The 13,482-nt window shown below is 29.9% G+C and overlaps 1 protein-coding gene across 14 annotated transcripts in view; it reads right to left on the bottom strand.

The window, feature by feature from the left end:
• Window positions 1–13,482, bottom strand: part of LOC141531521 (disks large 1 tumor suppressor protein-like) — a 309,925-nt gene that overhangs the window by 44,984 nt on the left and 251,459 nt on the right. For 13 of the 14 annotated variants that reach the window (XM_074249400.1, XM_074249401.1, XM_074249405.1 and 10 more), the window contains 2 exons: window positions 10,560–10,595; window positions 221–496 (listed from right to left, as the gene is read on the bottom strand). In XM_074249400.1, the coding sequence (XP_074105501.1) occupies window positions 221–496; window positions 10,560–10,595 (312 nt within the window). The remainder of the gene's footprint in view (window positions 1–220; window positions 497–10,559; window positions 10,596–13,482) is intronic. The other variant, XM_074249394.1, reaches the window with a different exon arrangement.

The following is a 13,482-nucleotide window of genomic DNA, read 5'->3' as shown; positions in this document are numbered from 1 at the left end:
AGTTTCTCGGTGAGAGAGATATTAATGCGCGTCGGCCGCGGGCGTACGACCAGTCACTAAAGTGAGAAATGGTACTGGATAAAAAATGTTTAAGAGATGTCAAGTGTTAAAGTATTAAAGTACACATTTGACAATGCTATGAGTATGAGCAATATTGTTCGGATGACAAAAATAAAATTTAAATTGTTGACTGAGTTTTTTTTATTATTTTAGGACTTACCAGTTTAACAGTATTGCCGGCTTTTTTGAGCGCGTCGACGGCCGATGCATGGGGAACGTCGACAACTGACACCTCATTCACCTGGAGTATCGTGTCATTGACACGCAAACGGCCGTCTGCTGATGCCGCACCGCCTGGTATAAGTTTTGTGATATAAATTGCAGTATCGTTGCCAAAGTGAGGATTGTCAGTCCCACCGGCGATGCTGAATCCCAGACCCGCACCACCGCGTTCCAGTATGATTTCTTCGTACTCCCAGTCATCATCCCCGTTTGCCTGTTAACAGATTATCATTTTACATATTAAGTGTTGTTGTTGAAAAGTATACAATAGATATTTTATTACATCTTGAATAGATGGATTATTTTTTAAATAATTTTATTCACTGTTGAGAATAGTGTATTAAAATAAAAATATGTAAAATTTGATATAATTAATTATTATTGATGGAAAGAGATTGAATTTTTTGCCTAAAGCATACTTTTAGTAATGAATGAAAATTCTTTTAAAGAAATTTATTATTGAAAGGTATTTTACTAAAGTGAAATACCTTTCAAAATTAATTAAAAGAATTAATATGACTTTCTATAAAATATGTTTTCATAAAAGAATACTTGGTGGTCAAGTACATAATGAAATATTTTGTATAATTAATAACTCAATTAATTATTTTTTCCATAAAAAACCCGATCGCATTTTTTAAAAAAATTAAATTTAAATATCTTCCACTCCAAGTTAATTAACAAAACAACTTAGTACAATAAAAAGAATAACGACATAAAAGCGGATATTAAATCGAAATATATATAATATATATTTATATAGGAAACATAGTAGGCGTATACTATTTTCGCAAGCACGCGATGGCATTCCGTCTGATAAGTAATTAATTGCCACAATAATATAATCCAAGAGGGAAGCAAGTTCGAAATTATTACGTAGACATATAGATATAATATACAATACACAATATAAAATATATATATTATGAAGTATACTATTATAACTACCACCAACACATTTGTATATAAGCTTATCGTATACTGGTATATTATGGATAATATAACATGTATGCATGTAAAATACCATCGAGTGAGCAGCGAGATCGTGGTACGTCCACGTCGTGGCAATCATCGTCAACGCACTGGCATATCACTTCTCTCGTGTAATACCGAGTCCGTACAACACCGCACTATTATCCATATATATTTTATATATATATATATATATATATATATATATATATATATATATATGTACGTACCAACAGCCTACAACTATAATTCTGTACACTGTACTCTAACGTTAAACTAGTCCCTATAACAATCGTACTCGCTTTACACTATTACATTGCATGTAGGTACTCCTTCAAAATAAAATGAGCTCACGCAACTCTCCATGATGTGACGACTGTGACGTTCATTACGAGCAGGCTATTATACAACACGACACTAAACAGTTTTATTGCACACACACATACACATATGCACAAACATGAGTATTTAATTTTTTTTTAAAAGATCTATTCTATTTAAACGTTCACTGCCAAGGCAAACAGATAAGTGATGTAAAGAAAATAAAACATACACTTTTCAATTTTGCATACATTTTGATTTTTATACTCACTATTATTATTATTATTATTATTATAAATAAAAAAAAAAAAACAGAAATTTTTTTTTATAAAAATAAATAGCGAAAAAAAAACGAACGGTTAAATCACAGAGTTATTAACTCTAAAACTGACGTGGAGTAAATGTACGTCGTTGTGACGATTATACTCCTCGTATACCCCTGTGAATATTATTTCCGACTGACTATTTCCAACTGACTGTGAAAATACACTCGAGAGGAGTACAGTGGATGAAGGAATACAGGGGGCTGCTAAATACGTCGTCAGCAACTGTACTCTGGTTGTCACATCGCTACGAAATAGACATAGACAACGACGTGTGCTATCCGAAATAACTCTCCCGCGGTCATATGCTGCTCGCACACGCACCAAGTCACACCGCCAAGTGGAAGTCCATTTCATTCCGTGCTGGCTCAATTTTGGCTTAACGCCGTTGTAATTTATTTATCACCTTGTCTTACCTATAGAGCTCATTCTTATTATTATTACAATTTACGTATGTATGATCTGTTAAGCGCGATCTCAGTTAACAATTTCAAACACCTGATTGGAATTGGACCGAGTGCCTACTTTTGAGTTTTAATTTAAGTTAAAACGTGGGATTGGACTTTTTGGCCGAAATATTTTTAAGTTTTACATGATCAATACTTCATAAATGAAGTAAAATATTTTATTTTTTATTTGTTTACTTTGAATGCAATTTGATAGAGATAAATTGTACGGTGTACTTTATTAAATATTTGAGTTTTATTCTAATTTTTATTAAAACTCGTTCTGAAAAGATAAATTATTTATTTATTTATTTTTTTTATATGAATAAGAAATTCTGTGGTATTACTCTTTGTGAAATATTTCGATGAGTATATTATGAATGTAATAAAATATGTAAACAACAATGATAATATTAATAACAAATATAATATTAAATGTAAACATTTTTTATATTAATTTAACCTTATCTTCTTAAAAAAATAATAATAATAATAATAATAATAATCATAAAAGAAACATTTTACAATAGGGGCCTATGTTTACAATAGGGCTTAATGTTACATTTATTTAATATTTTATTATTTATATTAAAGCAGTGAATAAAATAGTACAATCAAGAGCCACGTGGTTGCGCGTAGTGTGTTTAGTTGCACTTGTCGCGTGGCTACGAGCCGGAAACGACATTTGGAGCATGTCGAGTGTCTTGTATTATCAGGAACAAACTATACTATACTATACTGGTTGTTCAGATATCTCTAGTGAACAATAATGACTGCCGAGAACATAATATGCATCGTCATTATGTCACTGCAATATTTAATAGCGCACTTACTTATGCATTTATGCTTATGTTTTATTAAAACGCTTATAGTTCTAGTTTAATAATTCCGAGTATTTGATATTGTTAATCATTAATTAGATAATTAAATTAATTAATTATTGACACACATAAATTATAGCTGAAATTAATTTGCATAATAATTTTGTTGCCAACAATTAAATGTCGAATTTATAAAAAAATTCAATTGCGTCTTTGCATTTATATCTTTACATTTTTATTTAATGATGTAATTTTGAACTGAAGTTAGTTTGCTAATTTGATTGCTGATACTGCGATTGCTATTTATCGCGATATTAATAGCCAACGCTGACGCTGGTCGGGTATTTGAAAGTAAGTACAATAACAAAGTCTAAGTACTCTTTTGAAAACTCCTCCCATTTCTAATAGCTGTGATTTGATTCTGACGGCGACTGGTTACGTATATGCGCTTAGCCCGGGAGGGATGCATAGGCTAAATTGGAGTACCTCCAACTTTATTCGATTTTTATTGTTATATGCTATGCTAGAAGATAGACATATTAGTTGTTATAATTGCAGAAGCTATTAATGATAGCCTTGAATCATTTTTTTTAATTTTAAATTTAACTTTCAATTTTTTGTATAATTCATTTTAATTTTTATGATCGAGTGACATTTTTAATGGATAAAAAATCTAAAAATGCACGTAAAATTAAGTAATGAGATGATTTCATAACTTGAAAAAAAAAAAAGTGTAAATAAACTACGAGTGCAATTAAATGATAGAAATTATAAGTTTAAAAGTAGAGTAAGTAGATGAACTTTGATAAATTTAAATTTCCGTAAAACTTTTCAACCGTTAAATTTTCGCGCCTGACATAAATAAAGATTTCAACATCGAGTTTTAAGTTGCTAAAAAAAAATACGCTTATAAAAATTTTAAATTAATTTATTCATTGATTAATTGAATTTCTTTTTAGAAGTACGAAAAATAAATAATATAATAAAACAATAAGTATTATTTATACAGACGAATTCTCGTGAATTTTCGTATAAAAATAAAAAGATAAATATTGACGTTTCAATACCGACATAAATTTATAAAATAAAAAAATCCGTATGTTAACTTTTAAATTTATAAAACCTTCCTTCATAAGTCCGAAGAAGGGCTTTACATGAAAGGCCACATATTTTATAATTCTCTTTACATGGGAATTCATATAGGAAGCTCCAGAAATTAGAACCATAATTCTTTGGCCTGAATATTTAAAAGGCTAGCGAAAAAATCGTTTTTTTTTTATTTTATAACACAGATATAATATTATTTTCTCTTTACTTCATTTTGTTCATTATACAAAAAAGGAAAAGTATAGATTTGGATGAGTAGAAAAAAAGCTCTTTAAGTGCATTATAAATTGGCAGCTCTATTATCGACATAGCAACGCATAAATATTCAATGATCCTCTTTACATCCATTAAATAAATATTTTTTTTATTTATAAAAGAGCGATAAAAAAAGAGAAGTTTAATATCCCGGTTTGAATAAACAGTTCGAGTCCTCTGCCCTATCCCTTCATTTCATGAAAGATATCTTACTCAATTTTCTTGAAATAGCGCATTTTAAAGGCAATAAATCGTGGTTGTGACTGAAAAGAAACAATGGGTTGTTTTATTGTTACCGAAAAAGCCGACCTTTTAACTCGTCTGACGAAAAAGACGATAGAACGTATTGTAAGGTAAAACGAAGGTACTGAAAAAAAAAATAACAAAAACAAAAAATAAAATTAAAAAAAAGTTAAAATGAGAAAAGAAAACTAGACAGACGTGACTAGGATAACGGTAAGCTTCCTTTGTATGTCTCCACTTGCAACCTCACTCTTTTTCAAACGCAGTAAAGAGGAAAACGAAGAGCCATAGAGTACCACCGAGAGCAGTCCAAAGAAAGAGGGTAAATGCACACCAGCGCGGAATACAGGATTGGAATAAATTTACGGTGCTTTGGGAGTTGGATTAAACCTGTTTCTATTCGGCGCTGATTTTTTTACTCCACGGCTCTTTCTCTATTTTTATTTTTATTTTTATTTTACTACCCCTCTTTTCTCCAGAGATGCCGAGAGAGCGGGATAAACGTTCCAATGCGAAGAGGTGACACAATTGTCCGGTCGACGCGATCGACTGTACGTGACGACGTTAAACTTCTGTTTCATCGATTATACGACTCGAAAAACTGAACCAACACAACTTATGTCATAAAAATAGTATGAAATGTACATTATTAATTTTTATACAGAGCATAGAACTTTAAATTCCACTGTAGGATTAAACTTTAACTCATCGTTTGAAAATTTAAAATTTTCCGCAGGACGTACTTTTACTTTACGTATCGGATTGATAAAACTACATATAATATTTTAGAGCTGAGCATTCGATAATGGATACAATACATATGATAAAATAGAGATATTAAATGAAAAAAATGTGAAAACATTCAATTCTTCAGACCATCAGTTTTATCTCTTATAATATTATAGTATTTTCACAGTGAAAAAAAAGTTAATGTTAACATATAAAAATATGTATATTTTTTATACGTTTTGTCTCCGAAAAAATAGATGGATCGTATGAAAATAATTTTTTATGTTTCGCGTATATCCGCTGAGTGTACCTATTTGTCATGTATGAAAAAAAAAGTTTTTGTTATCGAAAGCCGAATAAAATAGCGATTTAGCAGCTCAGGTAATAATTTTTACCTCCTATCGGCTCAAAAAATTGTATTTTATTGCATATATTTTTGCGAATTTGATTATTTTAAATCAGGCAAAAAAATTATTAAACTATAATAAAAATTTATTTAAAAGAAATGATTTTTTTCTTTAATCAAATTTACTTTTTTATCAAGGGCTTTGAGGTAATTTTGAATCTAAAAAAGTAATTTGAATATAATAATAATTATAATATCACCAAAAATAGTTGGAATATTGATTGACGTCAGAGTACAAGGAATATTTATCTAAACAATAATATTTTCGCCAAAAATGAAAGAAAATCTGAAAGTTAATGACATGTTCAACTTCAACTTTGAAAAATTTTTGTAATATTAACCGTATCGAAAAATCATAAGAACCTATTTTTGTAGAGCGTTCAATTTCCAACAAAAAATGAATCGCGTTAGAGGGTAATTTTCTTGTAAGACAAGATATAAAGTTTTAAAGTTATAAAATAATTTTTCCCGAGTTATTTAAATGAAAAATGGAAATTTCAATTTACGACCTCTAAGTATTAATATTGAGTGCTCTAATCCTGACTTTGCTATCAACTAAAGTTGAGAGATTTTGTAAAATTTAAATGCAGTTATAATTTTCGGCATGTTATAACAAAATTTAAAAGTTATTTGAAAAAATAAAATTTGTTAATTTTTATGAAACACCCTAATAATGCATATGAAAAAATTTCGTCTATTTTCTAATATTTTCAACTTTAAAAGAAAGAAAGTGAAAAAAGACATAGACATATGTAAATAAAAAGTAAGGTAAAGGAACCTTAGGAAGAATTTAACACGTACACATGGAATGAGATGGTTTAGATTGTCAACGGCGTACTATCCATCAACCCCTTTCCCTAATCCTCATGTAACATTCATTCGTTCGTTGGATCCTCTTAGTCAATTACGCCGATAAAAGATTCAACCTAAACTACTGTGCGGGTATTATATACCATATACTACATACCGTCTACTACATACTAAACCATATACTACCACTACCAGCAACAGGAACACGGTGTTGCCGAATAGTACAAGAGTATCGTAGCTTTAAAGGTGGATGTTTTTTCCGCAAGCTTAGCTCACAAATAAATTTCATCCCCAACGAGTGGTAGTACTTTTGTACAAACTCTCTAAACTTGTTTATCTACCCGTGGCCTCTAACCGGAGCGCTGTATCTGCCTTTCTCCAATCGGGGATGCTATGAGAGCCGTGTGTCGACCATTCAACCCAATATATTCCTCTCTATTATATGTATTATCCATTATATGTATTATGTACACAGTATCGCACTCCCAGATTCGCTGTTTTTGTGCAATGCAGAATCGTAGAGCTGCAAAGGGAGGTTTCGCATTACAAACTCGGAGCTTAACGCAGCCTTAAACGCAGAGAATTGTATGGCAATATATCTATATATTATCCCCTTCCACGGTAGCTTCGATTTAACGTGAATCGATGATACACTTGACTGAAATTCATGGATTATTCGACTGGTTTGACAGTTAAAATATTCCCTGATTTACTGCTAGATAAATATATGTAAATATGTGTGTGTCTATGAGTGTTTAGTGAAGTTGAATTGAGGAAATATATATTTTATTAACGTTCAATTTTATCTTGGAAACTCGATTGAAATTTAACATTAAAACTGTTTCAAAGGAATAACTAAGAATTGGTGTGTCGACAGACTATACGACAGATTCGTATAGGTGAATGTATGTCGCGATGTTTATACTAGAACAGGAGAACTGCGAGTATGAAAGGAAAGTTGTAAAGATAAATAGAAGAGAAGGTAAAAGAGGCAGAGAAAACTGAAAATGCGTCTTTTACCTTTACTTTAGGTTCCTACACCGAGAGTATTTTGCATGGAAATTTTATTTTTACGAGCTACGAGAGGACAAATTGGAAAACTTGACTCGCTGGTGGTTATCCAACGAGACAAGAAATAAAATGTTTACTTATAACTCTCACCGCAAAAGTGGATTTACAGACTATCCTGAGTTGTGAGATTATAATTTGGATTTACTTTGAACTTTTTTTTTACACTTTACTTTTTCGAGTTAAGTCTCGAGATACGTTTATCTTCATCATTTAGGATTAAACGTTTCGAGAAAATTTTTTAATTTAGTGAAAGATTAAAAAGCTCTGATAGCAGGAATTTTTTTTTCGAATGTTTCTTTGTGATAATTATGAATGTAATAATTGAAATAAATCATTTTTTTAGGATTTTATTTTTAAATGTCTACCAGTAAAAAAGTTTCTAATATGGCCATGGTAAAAAAATCGATTTTTGCACATATAATATACCATATCAGTCTATGTATGGCTTGATATGTTTTGACAACTTGATATACTTACATTACACCTAATTCGATCAAATATGCCTATATAATATTTTTCAAACAAAGGTAGTTTTGAAAATTAGCAACAGATGGCGTATGATCGCTGTATCTTCTCATTTCAAGAGAGTTAAGTCTGTGATTTTAAGTTATAAAATAAAGATTATATCTTTAACCTTATTGTAATAACAATTAATTAGGTTTTTCATAAAATTTTTTTATACAGATTTAATGAAAATATGAAACTAATCAATAAGGAGATTTATAGTGGAAAAAAAATTTTTTTCTAAACTTTGTAAGGAGCTAATTTATTGTATATTTTTAATTTAATCATTTATCAAAACAATTTTTGTTTGATATGACATATTGATTGGCTTATACATTCGGAAAAAAAAAATGATGAATTTTTTTTGTATTGTCCATAAATGAAAATTTTTTTACTAGTATTGAACTATAATGAACGGGATTCGAACACGGAACTTCATATTTAAAGTGAGCGAACCAACAAAATATGAATACATCCTTATTAAGTGAGAAATTTAATATAATATGTACTTATAAGGTGGTGGCTAATTGAACAACAAAAAATTGCCAGCATCCGTTATAAATTGTATATTTAATATATGTGTGACATATAAGTTAGTTTGTCTGATGATTATGACAAGGAAATCTCATTCATATGTTAGTTGTCATCGAGTTAAAGTCTGAGAGTGTTAGAGCAGCCCGTCGGCAACCTAATCCCACCAATTTGTGGGGGCGCAAGAGAACAACGGAAGGAAGACAAGTGAGGAGGTAACGTGTGCGTTTGTCAACCGAAATGATATATACGGTGTGACACTGGTGCTCCGTGCTGCGTCCTGTCGTGCTATTATGTTACTACGAGGAAGCTGACAATGCTTGAGGCCAGGAATTACAGGGAGAGACGGATTTCTAAGTACTAGGACCTTAGAAACCAGATTTTGCTCCTCCTAAATCTTTCACTGTCCAATTGTTATTTTGTGGATTCTATGTATAAAGAATTCTTTAAAACGTTTATTTTATTTTCTTGTATATTTTGTATTCTTTCTTTGCGGAGAAATAGTTTGTGGGCAAGAATGAGAAAGGAAAGTAAAACTTATGCCAAGTTGGTTGTCTTTTTGAGGAGGCGAAAATTGAATTAGCCCAGAGATAAATCTGGTAAAGTGAGCAGTAAAGATAAAGAACAGTTAGCGAGGGAAATCTTAATGAAAGGGTTGAGAACTGATAAAGTTTATCTCTCATCAGAACTTTACTTGTTTTGTTTATTGTTACAAGGTCTACTTGTTTCAGTAACATGGATATACTTTTCAAATTATTTATTTGTGCGATAATGTTTTAAAGCCCCATAATTTGCTTTTGTATTTTGGTTTTAATAATTTGAGAAAGGTAGTAAGATCTTTGATAAAACGGTACTTTTTTTTTTACTCATTTTTTTTTTTTTTTTTTTCCGCTGAAAGGGTACTTGATATCAATTTCATTAATTAATTAACTAAAGAAAGATGGAATAACGTCAAATTTTATGGAATACTTTAATTTTAGTATTAAAGTTTGGATAAGTATAAAATTATTCGATTTTTTTTTTACCTTAAAAACAGAATAAAAATAAACTACACGTCCTAAAACTGTTTTTTTTTTACTTTCTGATAAAAAAACATAATAAATTTTTTAAAAAAGTTTAAATTTTGTACATTAAAAATTTAAAAATTATCCATGTAAATTTTTGAAATATTTATTATTGTAATTTTTTTTTTATTTAATAAAATTAATTTTAAAAACAAACAAGCATTCTATCCTTCTACTATTATAAATATGTAATTTTATCTGTCAATGTGTGATTTAGCCCTTCATATTGATAATAAATATTATTTACCGAGTAAATTTAACTCAGAATTTACCCTCTAAATTTATAAAATATCAATTTGCTAAAACGGTTAAATTCAAATAGAAAACAGTAGTTTATATAGTACGGCCCCAGCCACTACCGCGATTTGCTTTAGGTATGCACACAATTGGTAAAGTTTGTTTGAATAATTTTGTGGTAAATTGAACATTGAGAGTGATAGTGACAGCTAAAATAGTGAACAATGCCGTTATGTTGAGTTCAGAGAAATGAATTGACAGTTTTAATTTTGATAATTAAACACTAGCTCCAATCAGAAATTTCAATTTTCTCTTGTTAAAACCGACCAGCAAACAAAAATTACATTAATATTATTTATATATCGAAAAAACTCAACGTAAACGTCAAAAAACTTTTGTTTGTTAGTAAGGAAAATAAATGTTAGTATTTTACTCACATGACGAGGGTCTGCTGCCAATAGCGGCGTATGAGCCTGTAACAACGCGTATTTTTTCATGTATTTTTTTTTTTAAGCTGCTAATACCTTCAATTTTTAATTATGTTTCTACCAATGCCGCATATATTTCATGCAATATTTTGCTGAGCTTTAACATTTCATTACTAGTGATAAATTTCATGCAGAGTACACTAAAACTATGTGCATACTAGTTTACTCGGATTGTTAACAGTAGGAATGAAAAAACTCCAGACACTGCACAATATATTTAATGCATTTAGATATCTGTAAACTTCATCGTAGTGTAAATTTGTTAATTAAATTTCCTCGTTATTTCCTTTGTTTTGTTTTGGATCCATTACATTGTACTGTTGATACAAGCTTACACAGCTAGTTCAATTAAATTTTTCAGTGAATGATTTTTACCGAAAAGCAATCATCGACAAAAGTTTACAAATACACGAATATAAATATTTGATTAATCCAAATACCCGCGAATTAAATTTTTATGAAATAATAAAATGAATAAATAAATAATTTATAGTAAAAAAATATTTTTTATCAACTTATAAATAAATTTTCTTTAAAATCAGCTTAAATTTGAGATGAGAGCAATGAATATCTTGAGAAGAATAAAAATTTCAACCGCAATATAATTTTAATCTTACAATTTTCTCAAGTACAACATAAACCATAATCCGAATATTTTGTGTTAAATAATTATAAATACTTATAGAATAAGTATTACATCAAGTACGGGGTTCTTGTCTGGTCTATCCGCTTAAAATTAATTAATACTCTGGTGTGGGTAGAGTAATTTTCGCTTAGAAAAACAGGTCAAATAGCTCCTGTGGACTTTGTGCGGTTTCCAAGACATCCCGACATTCGATGAGAGCATACCAGGAAAAGCGAAGGAGGAAGGGAAGATACGAAGCCATTGTGGTCCTGATGATTTTCTTGCTGCGTCAGAGAAACGATCCACCAAGACGAGATAGCAGGAAGGTTATGAGACTCGTTATTGTCTCATGCTTCGTACTCAGTGTATTTAAAGAGCAGACCTCTTGATTTTGATCAAATAAATCAGGCTTCTCTACTATATTTTTTTTTTCTTATTGTACCAAGTTTTAAGTCTCATGAAATTGAATACTAGTTTCATTTTAATCAAAAAAAATTCATTTGAAACTTTATTTATTATTGTTGTACTGAAAAGATAAATTAAAAAAAATTTGCATTCTTTAAAATACTTCTTTAAAGTACGTCATACTGAATCGACGACGGCAAAGAGATACTCTTGGTTTTTAATAAATTTGAACCGGAATTGGTAGCTATGATTAGAGATTATATTGAAAATATATACACAACAACAAAGTTATCTTGAGTTTATATGCATGGATAGGAAACTCTTATCGTTTATTTAGTTTGGTCTCTTCTATAATACTCAATACATACGAGTATATGCAGTATATTATGTTGTATATACACCGAGCCACACGGTACACAACGTGAACAGAATTTCTTGGATGTTCCATTCCAAGACCACCTTATCATCGTTGTCGAAATAACTTTATCGTAGTGATTGACACTCGACACTTCAACGAGTTACTTCTATTCTATTCTCGTCTCTATTAATATATATTTCTCTATTGGCAGAATTTCTTCCTATCCATAATAAGTTTAATTCAGAAGGCAAACTTTATAAGCTACTCTACAGCTCAATTCTAGAGAAGATATTATGTGTACTATCTACAGATGCCACCTATTTATGCAGACTTATAAAAACACATAATAGTTATTTGTATACAGCTGACTGAAATATTGTTGTCTTAACAAAGTTTCACGATGATCAATATGTATATGATATGATAAATAAAGATACTTTGAGTTATAATAATTAACTGGCGCAACTGAAAGCTCGAGCTTGCTAAGCAGCAGAATAAAATTAAGTTAAAAACAAATAATTCAAATAAAATGTTACAATTGATTATACTTTTTCTTCTTCTTCTTCTTCTTCTTCTTAAAATAACCGATTGGAAAAAGTTTATTTAGGAGAAGTATATTAAATCAATTTAAAGTTATTTTACTGGTGGATGAATTTTTTTCGAGCACCACTGAGAATTAGAGCTAAAAAGTGTTTTTTCTTCTTTTACCCTTCTTTTCTTTAATTTAGCTTTTTTTAGCCATTCCCAAAAGTTCCCGGTGGTCTTCCCTTATTCTATCTTTTCTTCGCTGGTGCTCAATCTAGACGTAGACGGTAACTACGACACGACGTCAACTGGCCAGTAGAATGATAATTAATTCAGCGGACCGTCGGGGGAGTGTTAACTTAATTTGCACCGACAGCGAAATATAAAATTCAATTAATTCCATACCCAAACGTACCAGCTCGAATACTCGTTTTTTGGTTTTATTTTCTTGCTTTTGTTTTAAAAAATAATTGTGGTGAAACAAGAAAGTTGGAAATTCTTGCTTACTTTCCTTAACTATTTTTTTTTTATTTTTACGATTTTTTGTAAGGTATTACTTTACAAAATTAAAGTAACAGTTACAAATGAAAAGAATTTAAATCCTGATTTATTTTCAATTTTTTTAATCACAAATTCAATTTTTTAACAGAAAAAAACGCCATTTCTATGTAGGATTTTCGTATTGAAGCGCTATGGTCATCTATCAAAACCATTTATATGTATTTTTTTTAAGAGGTATTTAAGGAATGATAAAATCAATTTATAGATTTCCAGGCGAAAGAAAACACCACCAACGTTTTTTTATCTCTACTTATGAGGATGAGTAATGACGAATTTAAAGGAAAAAAAAAATTAGCATAAAAAAATTTCCCGAGAATTATTTATGAAGAGATAAAAAGAGGTGGAAAGATAAATCGAATAAGAAAACTGTACAAGTTATTCTATTGCAATATGTCGTG

Source organism: Cotesia typhae, unplaced genomic scaffold, assembly GCF_013202065.1.
Source record: "Cotesia typhae breed Kobodo isofemale line unplaced genomic scaffold, CoteBio_Ctyphae contig_5, whole genome shotgun sequence".
Classification (NCBI taxonomy): Eukaryota; Metazoa; Arthropoda; class Insecta; order Hymenoptera; family Braconidae; genus Cotesia; species Cotesia typhae.
This window is presented reverse-complemented; position numbering and strand designations above follow the sequence as displayed.